General features: G+C 40.9%; 3 gene segments (V, D, J or C); all 3 read right to left on the bottom strand.

Annotated features, from left to right (window-relative positions):
- Positions 1–1,465: 1,465 nt before the first annotated feature.
- Positions 1,466–1,958, bottom strand: LOC115577791 (T cell receptor alpha variable 38-2/delta variable 8-like; the record flags this gene model as incomplete). The annotated part of the segment is given in 2 exon segments: positions 1,466–1,770; positions 1,861–1,958. Coding segments are annotated over 2 exon segments (354 nt in total), but the record flags the coding sequence as incomplete, so codon positions are not given.
- Positions 1,959–11,315: 9,357 nt separating this feature from the next.
- On the bottom strand, positions 11,316–11,949 carry LOC115577787 (T cell receptor alpha variable 12-3-like; the record flags this gene model as incomplete). The annotated part of the segment is given in 2 exon segments: positions 11,316–11,599; positions 11,804–11,949. Coding segments are annotated over 2 exon segments (381 nt in total), but the record flags the coding sequence as incomplete, so codon positions are not given.
- A 1,138-nt stretch (positions 11,950–13,087) lies between these two features.
- On the bottom strand, positions 13,088–13,538 carry LOC115577788 (T cell receptor alpha variable 38-2/delta variable 8-like; the record flags this gene model as incomplete). The annotated part of the segment is given in 2 exon segments: positions 13,088–13,401; positions 13,490–13,538. Coding segments are annotated over 2 exon segments (360 nt in total), but the record flags the coding sequence as incomplete, so codon positions are not given.
- Between the last annotated feature and the right edge of the window lie 4,553 nt (positions 13,539–18,091).

Genomic DNA, 18,091 nt, shown 5'->3' with positions numbered 1-18,091 from the left:
ATTGTCTTTGACGCTTGTTACAATATACTGGACATTGTTGCGAAATGGCTCGGATCAACACACGATTCCCGAATTTTAATGGAGAGTGGTTTGACGCAGCTTTTCGAGCAAATGCCGCTTTTATTGGCAATTCACGTTTTTCATCGCAATCTTCTAATTTGTCATTTTTGTCCGAAGCGTTTTTGTTTGGGGGGGGGCACTTCATTCTCCTCATAAATACATTTCTTTATCCAATATCTTTTCATAGGCTTTGTCATGGGCTCGTAGGCAATTTCCTTATTTTCCCTTCATGCATTGCGTAGCCTAAATGACTTTTTTTAATGGGCTGCCCTGTCACTCAACAACCAATCACCGTTGTCACCGCTTCTAAGTGCGTCCTTATAAAATGACATCATCCATAGCAACAGAGAGTTACTTCTAGTTTAGGAGTTCAGTGTTTTCACAACTAAAAGTAGGTCTCAGCAGCTTTGTGAATTACTTTTAAGAAACGACTCACATAAAAACTTTTAGTCCGATTTAGGAGTACTCCTAACATTAAGATAAAAGTCTTTGTGAATACGGGCCCTGAAGTAGAGACAGCATTATTCAGCCCAGTTTCACAGCAACATGTGTGACAGACCCACAGATCATCTAATGTTGAAGTCATTAGGAGGTCGAGCCACCAGTAAAGAACCAGAACATCCACATGAGGAGAAGATCAGGGTTGGTTTGGTGGTTCATTCAGAGGACTTTCAGACTTTCAAACAGGATTTAACCAGGATTCCAGCAGGTAGTGTAGTTACTGAGTTATAATGAAACCAGGTTTTCCTCCTTTGTCCAAGCAAGTCTTTTTGGTGCCTTTATTTTGGTAGACATGACATGTTTGTCAGTGGTAACTCGACCAGAGAAAGAGACTGTGTTGTATTCACTGGTAGGTGAGGTCCAACATGAGAGTGACACTGTGGACTGTTGTGTTTGTTAGACAGCTTGGTGTGATACCAGGGTGTATTATTCAAGCACTGTACAACTTCAGTCAGATATAATGAAATAGCAGCTTATTGTCATATTTTATACTCAGATGATGAGGGGTACGCTGAACATCAACAATCAGGTGATGAAGATTTCATTTCAGCTGGTTGACAGAACAAGAGGAGGACCTCAAAGTTTCTCAGTTCTCGGTTCAACTGATTGTATGAAGGTCCGAAATAGTAGAACCTTACATATAATAAACCAGCTGGAATCAAATAGTTCTGTAATGAAGCTCCTCTGCAGTCAGTAGGAGACTCATATGCTAAACACATCTTCATGTGTGAAGCTCTTCATCACAACTGTGTCTCATGAGTGGAAACACTCCAGACTGTATCATCACATCCTGCTGCAGTTTAACAGTGTGTGACTCCCTCTAGTGGATGTTGTGGAGTATTGTGTTGTCTTTGCTCCAAAGGTTTTTGTACAGAGTTTTGGTGTTTCCTGTCACTGTGGGCTGCAGAGCACAGTAGTACACGGCAGAGTCAGACAGCTGAAGCTTCTGGATCTCCAGAGGAACTGATCTTAAGGTGGGATTCAGTGTGGATGAAAATCTCTCCTTATATCCGTCCTCTGTTTTCCCTGTACCAATCTTAAAGCGGCTCAGTATGAATTTGGGGCTGTTGTCTCCATCCTGTTTGTACCAGAAGAGATAATAATTTGATGAACTGGTGTTATATTGACAGCCAAGTGTTACTGCCTCTCCTTCAGCAGCAGTCACATCTCCTTCTGGCTGCAGCACGTTGTCTTGTTGTGCTCTGCATTCTGTAAAACAGCAACAAACAGTATCAGTGTGCTGTTAAAGAATCATGTCAGTGTTGGATCCATATCACAGAAACAGAGTTGTGTTCATACCGAGACACATAACAGCCAGCAGCACTGAGATGAACAGAGGCTGCATCATATGTGCAGTGTTGAGTAAGTGTGAGCTACAGCAAGTGTAAAGAAGGCTGTGATCTCTGTGTTCAGTCTTCATCAACACTCAGTTGGTGGATTAGAAGGAGGAGCCGATCACAGTGACAGGGCTCATTCACAGCCCTGTGTTACTCCCTACTGACAACTTTACTGACAATCTTAATTGACATTTTCATATATTTTGGTGCTCTGCAGCAATGCAAATACAGTGAACATTTTCTGATGATTTTGATTAACACGTTAAAGAACAAACAATTCAGAGTTTATTAGTTTGTTCAGAGTGTATCTCAACACTTTGAACAATGGAAGCAGCTGATTGTGTCCTGATGAACCACAGGCTACAAAGAGGATTTATTGAGTGAGTCAGTGTCATTGTCTTTGTTTTCATGGTGTGTTGAGTTTGAAGCTTCATCCAGTTGGTTTGTCATTGATGTGGATTTGCTGCTCATGTGAATCCTCCCACAGTGTTTCATTAGCAGCTGTAACCACAGTGACTGTGATAAAACAGGAATTAGCAGAATCCATCTGATATGAAGCTGTGGTTTGAATACCACTTCCCTCCTCTTTGAAGAGTAGTCAGATATCTGTGTTCAGGTTTTTGTACAGCCTCTTCTACACTTTGTATCACTGTGTGTCTAGAGCACAGTAGTAGAGAGCTGTGTCTGCCAGGGTTAGCTCTCTGATGATCAGGGTAGTTGATGTTGGTGTTGTTTGAGACTGATATCGAGTATCAGGAATATATTCATAATCTCTGTTTGACTTTGCTCCTTTCCAGAGTATAAACTGAGGAGCCTGAAGGTCAGAATGATGTCTGTACCAGTAAAGGTTGACATAATCTGTTGTTGTCTGATATTGACATTTGAGGTTGACAGATTGTCCTTCTGTTCCACTGACTTCATCTTTTTCAGGAGAGATGCTGTCTCCAGCTATTAGTCCTGGAAAAAGTGTAGAAAATGAAGCCATTAGACTAACATTGTTCATGAGGCTGAGAGGAGAAGACAGTGGAAAATATCAAGTGTACAGTGTTACTCTGTGCTCCTTCACAGTCACATACAAACAATATCATTCAATGAACATCCATTTTGTCAATCTGATGAAAACATGACGAGCATTGACTCTGTCAGAGCAAAGACATGAGAAAAGTGATGAAATCCAGGTTGTGTATATGTGGTTAATGTAGCAGGTTCAACAACACTTAAATTCCTGTTGTGTTCCAAAACTCACCTGTAAAGTGACAGAAGAGTAAAAAGAAGTAAAGCAACATGTCTTTGGATTTATTAAAGCCAGACAGACAGCAGATGAGCAGTGTTCTTCCACTGCAGCACAATGAAGAAGGAATGATGTCATTGGTTGAGTTGAGGCTAAATGGGCGGGGTCAATCAGCTCTTCACATTATTTATACACTTCAACTCAACCAATCCATTTCTGTCTGTTGTCACAGCAGCTCTGTGTGGAATCTTTATTGGTTGATGTTCTGTTGTATTTGTCATCAGTCCAGTGACACTGGCTCAGACTGTAATGGGTTCATGGTGTGTGACTCCCTCTAGTGGATGTTGTGGAGTATTGTGTTGTCTTTGCTCCAAAGGTTTTTGTACAGAGTTTTGGTGTTTCCTGTCACTGTGGGCTGCACAGCACAGTAGTACACAGCAGAGTCTGTTACTGCAGCAGAGGAGATCTGCAGATGCATTTTGGTTTTATCATCACTCACATTGAAGGACAGTCTAGAGACTGGTTCAGATATGGATGATCCTGTTCCAGAGTGAGAAATAAGGAACTCTGGTGGTTTTCCTGGATATTGTCGATACCAGTAAAACTGATCACGAGCAGTAGCTTGTTTGGAGTATTTGTAGGACAGAGTAACAGTGCTGTCTTCTAAACTGGACTCTTCATTCTTGACTGGACTGAGTTCTTCACAGCTGACACCTAAAGGAAGAGAAATATGTTTTATGTTGTGCTTAAAAAAACAAAAGAAACGAACTGCCTTCAGAAAAGATTGGAATTTAACTTGATAGAATAAAAGCATGATGTAACATACCTGTTATAATAATGAGAAACATCAGAGACAGCCCATAATATTCCATGTTGAATAAAGGTAATGTTTCTGGTTTGTGTATTGAACTCTGCTGAATATGGAAGTTCCTCTCTCTTCTATAGTTCAGTAACAGCTCAGCTCCTCCCTGAATCTCTCCGTCTCCTCTGAGATCTGTATTTTCACCTCTTCTTCTTCCTCCTGGTTAACAGACTGAAGGCAGCAGCTTCTAATAACTTTTAGCTGCTGTAGTTTCTGGGCTCTCTTCAACAAAGGCGTAGGCATGTAATTTGATGATAAAATAATTCTGCGGAGGCAAGGCTGGGTGGAATGGTAGAGCAATCTTTATTGAAACAGATCACAAGCCTGCATCTGAACCAGCAGCGGCCGCCCCCTGGTGTTCTCAGATCCTGGCAAAGTTCTGCCCAATGGTTTGCTCTCTGCTCTATCAGAAATCCTCTTGGACCTTCTATCTTAGAAAATCTACAAGTAACCACTCCCATTTTCTCCCTTGCGGGCCTTTTTAGGGTTCCTTCTCCGGTACACACCTACTTCATCTAATTGGTCACTTTGGTGAATTAAGGATCCATATATCCAATAGACTAAAAGATCAGTGGACCTCTCCCCCTCCTCATCTCCCATAACTCATCTAACTTGGCTGTGGTCAACCTTAGGTCCTCTCCCCAAAATGACCCCAATGGTCTCTCTGTCCTTCTACGGGAACATAAACCTTTAGGCATCTTTTACTATTTGACGTCAGGGTCAAACTCAGTTTTAGTACTTTATAGTGACCTTGTCTACATTCCTTCACTCACATAAGGATAAACAAAGAGTCATCGTTAAATCTAAACTAAAAGATCAGAATGTTTTGCCGTCCAGATACGTCACTGATTGTTCTGTTTGTTGATGATTTCTTTCTAATATGAGTTACAGACCTGTAGCTGTGAGGATTTTAAGGGTGGGTCATGTTTCAGGGTGTGTAAACAAAAACAATCGACTGATTTTATAGTCCTGAAGTAGAGACAACATTATTCAGCTCAGTTTTACAACACCAAGTGTGACAGACCCACAGATCTTCTACAGGACAGTGTGTGAGTGTGACAGTTTGTCTCACCTGGTGCAAAATGTAAAAATGCATCAAGGGGCAGTAATGGTGAAATCATTAGGAGGACAAGCGACCAATAAAGAACCAGAACGCCCACATGAGGAGAAGATCAGGGTTGGTTGGGTAGTTCATTCAGAGGACTTTCACACTTTCAGACAGGGTTTAACCAGGGTTCCAGTCCTGTTTGAAGCCAGCAGTCTGGTTGCTGAGTTATGATGAAACCAGGTTTTCCTCCTTTGTCTAAGCAAGTTTTTTTGGTGCCTTTATTTTGGTAGACATGGCATGTTTGTCAGTGGTAACTCGACCAGGGAATGAGACTGTGTTGTATTCAGTGACAGGCAGTGTTGGGGAAGTTACTTTTAAAAAGTAGTGTTTGCTCATTACTTGTTACTTCGTTAAAAAGCAATCCCTTACTTTGTTACCCTCTATGGGAAGTAACTTTTTACGTTACTTGTTACTTTAAAGTTACTTTTATGGTGCTCGACATTGGGCAGAACCCCATCTCATTTCCTAAACACCTATGTATAGGCCTACATAAAGTTCTACTATGGAGGACATAACAGGAATTTATTTTGCGCTCTTTATTATAAAAAATGAAACAAACAGAACACTTGACTAGAAAACAACGTTACAGTTGGTTGTGGTTGCTCCGCTGCGCTTGCCATGATCACTGACTGCTCTCTGCATGCTATTGCTAGCACCAGCCTCAGTGTCATGTCCTGTGATATTTGTGGGTTATTATGGTGCTTGGTGCTCCTGCTCAGCCATCCAGCCCTCTGCACCTCTACAGCCAGCTACTCTCTCCATGATCTCCGTGCTCACCGGCTTACCGTCGCACCATGCTACCAGCCACCGTGCGCTACAGCTCCAGCACCCCCATCTCCGCGTCTCCAGGCGGGTACTCCATCCAGAGCTCGCAAATCCCTCACTATCTGTTTCCTCAAGTAATCAATAAATCTCTTCCTCAACTACTCCAAGCTTCAGTGTCCGCTTTGGATTCTAACTCTACCACCCAGCTTGACACTCAGTGTGGAATGAGAGCCTGCGACTATTGTGCAAGCGCGCAGCTGAGGCAGTGTCACTGTCAAATCTGTCCCTGGGAAAAGTAACGTTGTGCCCAACTAAAAAAGGAACTACATTTCGTTGCCGGATTTTCAATAGTAACGCATTACACTACTTTTTACCCGAAAAAAGTAGTTCCGTTGCTGTAATGCATTACTTTTAACCGTTTCCTTTTTACCTTGTTATGCGTTACACCCAACACTGGTGGTAGGTGAGGTCCAACATGAGAGTGACACTGTGGACTGGTATGTTTTTTAGACAACTTGGTGTGATACCAGGGTGTATTCTTCAATCACTGTACAACTTCAGTCAGATTATAATTAAATCACAGCTCATTGTTTATACTCAGATGATGAGGGGTATACTGAACATCAACAATCAGCTGATAAAGATTTCATTTCAGCTGGTTGACAGAACAAGAGGAGGACCTCAAAGTTTCTCAGTTCTTTGTTCAGCTGATTGCATGAAGGTCTTAATAGTAGAACCTTACATATAATAAACCAGCTGGAATCAAACAGTTCTGTCATGAAGCTCCTCTGCAGTCAGTAGGAGCAGGCTTATAAATCAAAGTATCTTCTTTTGTGAAGTTCTTCATCACAGCTGTGTCTCATGAGTGAAAACTCTCCAGACTGTATCATCACATCCTGTTGAAGATTAATAGTGTGTGACTCCCTCTAGTGGATGTTGTGGAGTATTGTGTTGTCTTTGCTCCAAAGGTTTTTGTACAGAGTTTTGGTGTTTCCTGTCACTGTGGGCTGCAGAGCACAGTAGTACACAGCAGAGTCAGACAGCTGAAGCTTCTGGATCTTCAGCGGGACTGATTTTGAAGTAGAATTCACTTTGGATGAAAATCTCTCCTCATATTCCTTCTCTGTGTTCCCCGTACCAAACTGGGGGCGGCTCAGTATGAATTGAGGGCTGTTGTTTTCATCCTGTTTGTACCAGAAGAGATAATAACTTGGGGCACTGGTCTCAAATTTGCAGTCCAGTGTAACTGTGTCTCCTTCAGCAGCAATGACATCTCCTGTTGGCTGGATCACTCTGTCTGCTCCTTTACACTCTGAGGAAGAAGAGAACATGCAGAGGAAGAGATGAATCAATAAAGATGATTGATTAAAGGAGAACAATCAGTAGGTTTAAAGAGTTACCTAGCCAGAGAGTCAGAATCAGGATGTTTCTCAGCCAGTGTTTCATGTCTGCAGTGAGAGGGGAGGAGAGAGAGGAAGAACATTGATACTCTGATGGATCTGGGCCTTCACATCATTGGTCCTTCATCTGTATCATCTGTTGAGGAACTCTCTACATTTACATCTCATTTACATTTCATCTGTTCAGCTCAAATGTTCTTCATGCTGATTGTAGTGGACTGAACACAGGAATATACAAAGAAACTAAGTTCTTTCATCAACATTTTGATGGTTTAATCAAAAGTCTCTTTGTGCCTGTGTTGTGTTCATTTACAGGATTCCACACTGTCTGATGAGTTCTGGTCATGACTTTCAACACATGCCATCTTATGGTCTCTTGTCACTTTTAAGCTCGTCCTCTTGTCCTGACTTTTGGCTTTTGCTCATCACACTTTTAAGGCTCCAGGTGGTGAAGCCCTCCATCTTCTACATGCTGCTAACAACGACTGCAATTATTCCTAAAAGCCAGAAGCAAAGGCTTGCTTGATGCATCATTATTCATTTTCTAATCCTCCTTATTTTTATCAAGTTAACATTGACTTTTAAAGACGATTTGGCTCCATGCATTCCAACTCTGCAGCCTGTCACTGAACACAAGACCAGAGAACACATGCTGTGTGTCTCCTCTGTGGACTCAGATAGACCTTGTCTGAGCCTGGACTCATCATCCTGAAGAAGTGAGACCAGCTGCTTATCGAAATCTACAAGTTCACCTCATCATCAGCCCAGCCATCACCACGGGACTTAATCAATGGGGGTGATTCCCCTTCTAATGACTGATTAATAATGTCTCATATGTGGTGAGAATGTTACACAGATGATATATTTTAGTTTTCCTCCTAAACTCAGGTGAAACATCATATTTCATATTTTCTGTGATTACAAATGTGTGTTTTTTTTTTGTTTTTTTTGTCCATACTTTATTAATCCTGAGGGGAAATTATTCTCTGCATGTGACCCATCACTAGCTGCATATATATTGTAACACTGCATGCTAGGAGCAGTGGGCTGCTGTGACAGCGCCCGGGGAGCATATGGGGGTTTGGTGCCTTTCTCAAGGGCACCTTGGCAGTAGTCAAGGAAGTGAACTGGCACCTCTTCAGCTACCAGTCCACTTCCATATTGTGGTCCATAGCTGGACTTGAACTAGCCACCCTCTGGTCCCCAAGCCGAGTCTCTACTGATTGATCTGCTGCCTTTATTTTGGATGTTTCAACAAACATCCCACCAGGATTTGGTGTTATAATATTGACATCTAAAATGTTCACTCTTGGATGATTTTTGCTTCTACTGATCTGAGAAACGTATTCCCCTTTTTGTGTTTTTGAATCGATTGTGATATTGTTAATTCATTATTTGATTCATTCTGATTTTGTTTCACACACATCAAACCAGGATTTGAACCAGTTTCACAGTGTGTGACTCCCTCTAGTGGATGTTGTGGAGTATTGTGTTGTCTTTGCTCCAAAGGTTTTTGTACAGAGTTTTGGTGTTTCCTGTCACTGTGGGCCTCACAGCACAGTAGTACACAGCAGAGTCTGTCACTGCAGCAGAGGAGATCTGCAGATGCATTTTGGTTTCATCATCGGTCACTTTAACAGACAGTCTAGAGTTTTGATTATTTACTATTCCTCCTTTTCCCAAGTGAGAGATGAGGAACTCTGGTGGTTTTGCTGGATATTGTCGATACCAGAAGAAATAATCACTACCACCTTGTTTGGAGTATGTGTATGACAGAGTAACAGTGCTGTCTTCTAAACTGGACTTTTCATTCTTGACTGGACTGAGTTCTTCACAGCTGACACCTAAAGGAAGAGAAATATGAATTATATTGCTTTAAAAAAAATGAACTGCCTTCAGGAAACATTATAATATAACTAAAACAATAATAAAAGCACAATGCAACTTACCTGTTATGATAGAAACATCAGAGACAGCCCATAATAGTCCAGTGACAGCATGTTGAATAAAGGTAATGTTTCTGGTTTGTGTATTGAACTCTGCTGAATATGGAAGTTCCTCTCTCTTCTATAGTTCAGTAACAGCTCAGCTCCTCCCTGAATCTCTCCGTCTCCTCTTAGATCTGTATTTTCACCTCTTCTTCTTCCTCCTGGTTAACAGACTGGAGGTAGCAGTTTGTAACAGCTGGAGCTGGGAAGTTTTCTTTGTTGTAGTTTTTTGTGTTTGATTCCTTTATTACTGGAATGAATTGCAGAAATGTAGCTGTGATGGTTTCAATGATGGATCACCTTTCTGGGTTTGCAAAGAAAAGAGGGACTTACTCTATGTTCTTAAAGTAGAGACAACATTATTTAAACACTGTACAATTTAATCTTGTCATTGGTAACATTCCGAGATATATATTATACACTGCCTCGCACAGGGTACCACGTATATTGCTTCATGCAACATCAACAGAGGGTTTGAGGATAAATTTGGCTGTCAATAATGATTTATGATTATGTGAGATGGTAAATAATCATGACATGTGAAGAAAATTCATGTTATTTTAAATACCTTCCTGTCGACTTGACAATTTCGAAGATTATGGACAAACATTTACATGTCATAGTTTTATCATATATTTTTAATTTGTAATATTGATATTGTAATTAGAAAACTCAGCATGTTTTCTCATTTGCTGCAGGGTCACGTGACAAAAATGCAGATCTGTCATAGTAATAACATGATTTTGATTTTACATCAGTTGGTCACATGACATGAACTCTGCTGAAAATAATGCTAATTAGTAAAGTATTAATGTGATATATGACTAGCAGTATAAGTCAATGACAGCAGGTGTGTCCTCATCATCCAGAGAGGTAAAACAATTCATCGTTGGTTTGGAGTCACTGTGTTAACAGCTGTAACCACAGTGACTGTGATAAAACAGGAATTAGCAGAATCCATCTGATATGAAGCTGTGGTTTGAATACCACTTCCCTCCTCTTTGAAGAGTAGTCAGATATCTGTGTTCAGGTTTTTGTACAGCCTCTTCTACACTTTGTATCACTGTGTTTCTAGAGCACAGTAGTAGAGAGCTGTGTCTGCCAGGGTTAGCTCTCTGATGGTCAGGGTAGTTGATGTTGGTGTTGTTTGAGACTGATATCGGTTATCAGGAATATAGTCAGCTGTTCTCCCTTTGGCTCCTTTCCAGAGAATAAACTGAGGAGCCTGAAGGTCAGAATGATGTCTGTACCAGTAAAGTGTAACATAATCTGTTGTTGACTGATATTGACATTTGAGGTTGACAGATTGTCCTTCTGTTCCACTGACTCCATCTTTTTCAGGAGAGATGCTGTCTCCAGCTATTAGTCCTGGAAAAAGTGTAGAAAATGAAGCCATTAGACTAACATTGTTCATGAGGCTGAGAGGAGAAGACAGTGGAAAATATCAAGTGTACAGTGTTACTCTGTGCTCCTTCACAGTCACATACAAACAATATCATTCAATGAACATCCATTTTGTTAATCTGATGAAAACATGAGGAGCATTGACTCTGTCAGAGCAAAGACATGAGAAAAGTGATGAAATCCAGGTTGTGTATATGTGGTTAATGCAGCAGGTTCAACAACACTTAAATTCCTGTTGTGTTCCAAAACTCACCTGTAAAGTGACAGAAGAGTAAAAAGAAGTAAAGCAACATGTCTTTGGATTTATTAAAGCCAGACAGACAGCAGATGAGCAGTGTTCTTCCACTGCAGCACAATGAGGAAGGAATGATGTCATTGGTTGAGTTGAGGCTAAATGGGCGGGGCCAATCAGCTCTTCACATTATTTTTTCACTTCAACTCAACCAATCCATTTCTGTCTGTTGTCACAGCAGCTCTGTGTGGAATCTTTATTGGTTGATGTTTTGTTGTATTTGTCATCAGTCCAGTGACACTGGCTCAGACTGTAATGGGTTCATGGTGTGTGACTCCCTCTAGTGGATGTTGTGGAGTATTGTGTTGTCTTTGCTCCAAAGGTTTTTGTACAGAGTTTTGGTGTTTCCTGTCACTGTGGGCTGCAGAGCACAGTAGTACACAGCAGAGTCTGTCACTGCAGCAGAGATGATGTTCAGATCCACACGTTTGTCTGCTTTGTTGATGTCAGCTGAGAACTCAGAGTCAGTTGGATGAATGAGTCCTCCCTCTGTGATGTAGAGCAGGAACTCTGGTCTGGATCTCTGGTATTGTCTGTACCACTGGATATTGTTGATAGCACCCTCATATTTACAGGTCAGGTTGATGTTTCTTCCCTCTTCAACACTTTCTTCACTTCTTTCTGGCTTTATGCTGTTCATGGAACCCAGCGCTGCAAAATGAGTGTTATTCATGTTAGTCGTCTGTAACATTCTGACATCAAGAGACTCAGCAGACCTTCTTTAATAAACCAAATGTTCTTTTCTATCGTGGATATTGTTACCGTCCACAGATACAGCTGTAGTTATTAAAGGAGACCAAATATGTGGTTCAGACAGCAGGTTAATGAGACTTTGATCTCTGCTCCAACACTTACCTATAAAGTGAGAGAAAAGTATAAAGAGGTAGAGCGACATGTCTTTAGAGTTGTTCAAGTCAAACAGACAGCAGATGTCAGCTCTTCTCCTCAACATCAAGCTGATTGTGCTTTTAGTTCCTCAAACACTTCTGCTCCAGAGACAGAAATCATCTCATTGGTTCAGTTAAAGGTCAGTGGGTGGAGCCAATGAAAAACCTTTTTAGAGAATATCTGCCTCCTAAAGTTCAGTTGAGCCTGTGAGGTGATTTGTGAATCCAGCAGTTCAGAGAAATGTTGACTGAATGTCCAGTTTCAGTCCTTCACAGCTCTGTGAGACCGAGGCAGGTGACAGGAGAAGGAAGCTTTGATCACCTCAACATTTAGTCTTTACTCTGGAAACATGGAGGCTGTTTAATAGATCCTTTAAAACACAGCGAAGAAATACTAGTATTAATATTTTATTTTAGCAATGATCAGTTTAAAGCTCCAGACATTCTGAAGGTGGAGAATGAACTTCCATGCTTTGCTTCTCTTGTTTCACAGCAGTGTGTCAGAGTGGGTGGGCAGATAAAGCTGTATTGTGCATCACTGTCGGTAACATGACAAAAGGTGGAATTGATCTAAACCTGTTTCATCAGCAGTCCTTACACTTGTTTGCAAAATATTGTATGTCATTTATTAATATATATTGTTTTACATAATTCACTTCCAGGCTGAATGCCATTAATTTCTAAGATTCTAAGTAATAACCTTGACATCCTGATTTTGATGTACTTTTCAATATTCATCAGTTATGAAAGACGATTCTCAGCTTTTAGCTCAGTTCTCAGAGGATTTGTTGTCTGACAGTGTCCAATTTATGTAAAGACATCGTTGACGCAGTAACCGTCCAACAGAACTGACTGATCATTAACCAGTCACAGCTCTGAAATGTCATGTTTATTTGTTGTTCACACAGTTAGCATCTATGTTGAAGGCATTCCCACTCCTCTACAGACTTTACACTCAAATAGATTTGTTTTTTAAATATTTTCTTTCTATTTTAGGTTTTCTTTTCAAATCTGATGAGCCTAGTGAAATGATGGCAAGAGTGTTGCCATGGTTACAAGGGCAAAATGCAGGTGAATGTTCAGTGTGAGTAGTTTGATTTTTAAATCATTTCCTCATCAGTGAAAACTCTCCAGACTGTATCATCACATCCAGCTGCAGTTTAACAGTGTGTGACTCCCTCTAGTGGATGTTGTGGAGTATTGGGTTGTCTTTGCTCCAAAGGTTTTTGTACAGAGTTTTGGTGTTTCCTGTCACTGTGGGCTTCACAGCACAGTAGTACACAGCAGAGTCAAACAGCTGAAGCTTCTGGATCTTCAGAGGAACTGAGTTTGAGGTAGAATTAACTTTGGATGAAAATCTGTCCTCATATTCCTTCTCTGTGTTCCCCGTACCAAACTGGGGGCAGCTCAGTATGAATTTAGGGCTGTTGTTTCCATCCTGTTTGTACCAGAAGAGATAATTATTTGTTCCACTGGTCTCAAATGTGCAGTCCAGTGTAACTGTGTCTCCTTCAGCAGCAATGACATCTCCTGTTGGCTGCATCACTCTGTCTGCTCCTTTACACTCTGAGGAAGAAGAGAACATGCAGAGGAAGAGATGAATCAATAAAGATGATTGATTAAAGGAGAACAATCAGTAGGTTTAAAGAGTTACCTAGCCAGAGAGTCAGAATCAGGATGTTTCTCAGCCAGTGTTTCATGTCTGCAGTGAGAGGGGAGGAGAGAGAGGAAGAACATTGATACTCTGATGGATCTGGGCCTTCACATCATTGGTCCTTCATCTTTATCATCTGTTGAGGAACTCTCTGCATTTACATCTCATTTACATTTCAACTGTTCAGCTCAAATGTTCTACATGATGATTGTAGTAGACCGAACACAGGAAAAATAAGAAGAAACTACATTTCTTCATCAACATGTTGATGGTTTAATCAAAAGTCTCTTTGTGCCTGTGTTGTTAATTCACAGGATTCCACTCTGCTGTCTGATGAGTTCTGGTAATAACTTTTAACACAGTGATATAATGAAATGTCAGCACAGCATGAGTGTATTTGATGTTAACCAGTATGATTTACTTATGACTTGATACAGCCCTAGAATATAAAACTTTAGAACACACGCCGTCTTACGGTCACTTTTCTCTTTTCAGCTCGTCCTCTTGTCCTGACTCTTGGCCTTTGCTCATCACACTTTTTGGGCTCTCTGTGTTGAAACCCTCCTGGACAGCTGACAAGCATTTAGGGATGTGGGCTTCTGTTTTTCACTTTTTACTGAGAACAAGGCAAAGCTCCAGAATGAACTCTGAACTGAGAAAAATGACTGCAAAGATTCCTAAAAGCCAGAAGCAAATGCTTGCTTGATGAATCATCATTCATTTAGTAATCCTCCTTATTTATATCTATTTAACTTTGACTTTTGAAGACTTTTTGGCTCCAAGCATCTCAACTCTGCAGCCTGTCACTGAATAGAATAGAATAGAATAGAATTACTTTATTGATCCCAGACTGGGAAATTATGTTGTTACAGCAGCAGTGGGTCCACAAGAATGACAGAAAGAAAAAGAAAAATGCTCTGTACATAACATAAATAGAAAGCAAGATATATGCAATGTAAATACACAGTGTAAGCTATACTATAAACAATAATTTTCCATACAACTGTACAAGAAAATAACAATTTCTATGAATGTGCAATGACAGAACCAACATATACTTATGAATGTGTAAGAACAGAATCAAAATGTACATATAAGTGTGCAATGATAGAATCACAGGTATTATAAATAGATAAATAGACTTAAAAGAACCTAGAATGTGCAGATGTAAGCATGTTATAAACTGAGTAAACTCAGTAGTGAGATCAGAGATCTCTCTGTCAGGCAGAGGTGAGAGAGTTGCTGGGTGAAGTGATGGCTCGTGGCAGGAAAGATTTCCTCCATCTGTTGTTACGACAGTGAAGCTGAAGCAGCCTTCCAGAGAAGGTGCTCCACTGTCTTTTATCCATCATGGATAACCCTCTCCATCACAGCCTACAGAGTGTCCTGTTTACAGCCAATCACAGAGCCAGCCCTCCTAATGAGTTTGTTGAGTCTGTTGGTGTTGCTGGCTCCAATGTTGCTTCCCCAACAAACCACAGCAAAGAAAAGTACACTGGCCACCACAGACTGATAAAAGATCTCCAACATCTTGCTGCACACATTGAACGATCTCAGCTTCCTCAGGAAGTAAAGTCTGCTCATCCCCTTCTTGTAAACAGCTTCAGTGTTAGATCTCCAGTCCAGTCTGTGGTTGATGGTAACACCAAGGTACTTATAATCCTCTACCACCTCCACATCCCTTTCCAGAATGCACAGAGCTTGGGAAGCCGTCTTCCTCTTCTTCCTAAAATCTATCACCATCTCTCTGGTCTTGCTGATGTTCGGCTGCAGGTGATTCTCTCCAGTCCACTCCACAAAGTTGTCCACCAGTGCCCTGTACTCCTCCTCCTGTCCCTCACTTATACACCCAACAACAGCTGAGTCGTCAGAAAACCTCTGCAGGTAACACGACCCGGTGTTGTACTGAAAGCAGTGTTGGGAAGATTACTTTGGAAATGTAGTTGGTTACAATTACAAGTTACCCTGTTGAAAATGTAATAGTAGTGTAACTATTTCAATTACTTTCTCAAAGTAATGTAACTAATTACATTTGATTACATTATGATTACTTTTCTTAATTTTGAATGAAATCTCTCAACTGCTAACCATTTTCACATTTTAAGACCTATAGTGTGATAAACCTTTCAGTTCAAAGGTTTAACCATATATTATGAGTCTGACCTCAGGCCTTTACTGTGAAGGAGGCTCACTTCCTCACTAAATGGAGCGACAACGGGCTGATTTCAGCCAAGAGGAGCAGGTTGTTTTAATGGAGAGAGTATGAGCGATACAAAAAAGCCTGATCACAGCCTGAAGCAACAGTGTTGCTGCAAATATGACAAGAGGAGGCTGATTTTAATTTCTGACAGCTCTACATTGAGCTGCTTTTAAATATGAAGCTTTAGAGCAACAACAACTGTTGTTTTAAACTGTGTTTTATATTGTTTTCATATATTTCACTGATCGCAATTATAAAATGCCAGTGTGTGTTTTATTGAAAGTGAGGCTGGTGTGCGTATGAAAATAGGTTACAGTGGGTTTTTTAGGTGCTGTAGCTACAAGCAAATCTCATGTTTTTAAATGTGAGAAAACAGAGAAGACCTACTCAAGATTTGCGTTTGGGCAACACATAACTGGCGAAACAATTAATGTATTCATGGCCACATTAAGTTAAATTATCTGTCCTGCTGCGAGCACACAACTTATTTCAGTGGTGACTGACTGTATATAAAAGTAAATAGGCTATAGCCTAATAAATGACCTCCTGACGCGAGTCGGATCAACAGCTGAGCAGCGTATCCCCTCAGCTGAACATCTGTCGGCGGAGACGCTCAGAGAGAAAGTAAACAGCAGCGGATCAGCACGATCTCTCCCTCCGTACAAATGTTCTGATCCAGCTCCACTGGACTTTCACAGGTGACGTCAGCTGTAAATGAGTTAAATAGTGAAACAGCGGCGCTTTAATAGCCGATTGTATGATTAAACTCTGAACAGAACCTGGTCGGGACCAGGTTATGAGCTAACCATAAGTTACCATGGTGATCTAGCCGGGTTAAAAGAGAGCCACCTTTGTAATACAGGGAAGCCTGGCTTCTGTCTGTATGAAGTGTTTTTTGTGTTTCCAGCCCAGGGCCATCTTTTGCGCCGCCGACACTGTTGCTGCTGAGTCTGACTGCTGCCGTACGGTTTGTCTGTTGAGTCGAATGGCACATGACCAGAGAGAGCCAATCACAAGCGTCAGTTTTGGCAGGAGGATGTTGATATGAAAAAAACTAAAAACAAACATGAATCCAGGCGAAAAACTATTTGATAAATCCGAGCTTTTGCTGTGATTTTTCAAATGTAACCTCAGTTGTAATCATTGAAATTTCCAAAAGCAACTGTAATTTAATTACATATTTTCTCCCAGTAATGTAACGGATTACAATTACGTACATTTTGTAATTAAATTACGTAACGTCGTTACATGTAATTCGTTACTCCCCAACACTGACTGAAAGTCAGTGGTGTATAAGGTGAACAGGAAAGGAGACAGTACAGTCCCCTGTGGAGTCTCAGCCTCAGGTGGGCCAAGACCAGTCTCTCCAGCACCTTCATGATGTAAGATGTGAGGGCCACTGGTCGTTAGTCATTGAGGCCTGATGGTGTCCAACACAACAAGACCAGAGAATACATGCTGTGTGTCTCTTCTGTGGACTCAGATAAACCTTGTCGGAGCCTGGACTCATCATCCTGAAGAAGTGAGACCAGCTGCTTCACTGAACCGACTACGTCATCATCTGACTGTGTCCTGACGACAGTGGATCACAGAGTCTGCTCGCCATGCTCAACGCTTTCTGGGAAATCCGCATCATGGTCCATCGAGGCATTAATTAATCAATTAATTCATAATTAATAACATCTCATATGTGATTAGAACGTTACACACAAGATATCTTTCAGTTTTCATCATATTAAAGATTTTGTCTGTGAAAACAAATGTAGTTTAAACAAACATCAAACAACAACTTGTTGACTCAGTATTGAAATCTAGAGGAATCTGGACGAACAAACAATTCGTCTCTGATCTATGGTGCTTTACAGATTATTCTTGACAAAGTGTTTGAGATCTGATTCCAACATCAAAAGTGTTTTAAGTGCTGCCCGTGCTACCCTGGTGAAATGTAATTCAATGTTCAGAGTGAATATCGAGGGTTTGGAGCACAAGGGGCGTAAGTTACATCATGGGCGAAAATAAGTTTTATACATCATTTTAAAGGTCTTGATGAGCTCTATCAAATGGTAAAAAATATGGTCCCAATAATAGTTACTTTTTAAAATAAAGGCTGAAAACAAAAAGGCATAAGTGAAAAACTTCAACTGAGTTTGGAGCGAAATAGGCGTAAGTGCACTGAGCTTGGTGCATAAAAGGCGTAAGTGCAGGACAAGTGCATTTACGCCTTTAATGCAGTAAAGAATTCATATAAGTGTTGTTTTTAATGAAATCATTACAATCAATAGCCTCTTTCACACTGCCGTTTGCATGCAGGGATCCTGCACCAATTCTCCGCACCCTCCTCTGTGTGAACGTTTCAGATGCGGAGAGGGGGGAAATTTCACTCCGGCACTGATCCGCCTCTG

This window comes from Sparus aurata, unplaced genomic scaffold (assembly GCF_900880675.1).
Source record: "Sparus aurata unplaced genomic scaffold, fSpaAur1.1, whole genome shotgun sequence".
Lineage (NCBI taxonomy): Eukaryota > Metazoa > Chordata > Actinopteri > Spariformes > Sparidae > Sparus > Sparus aurata.
This window is presented reverse-complemented; position numbering and strand designations above follow the sequence as displayed.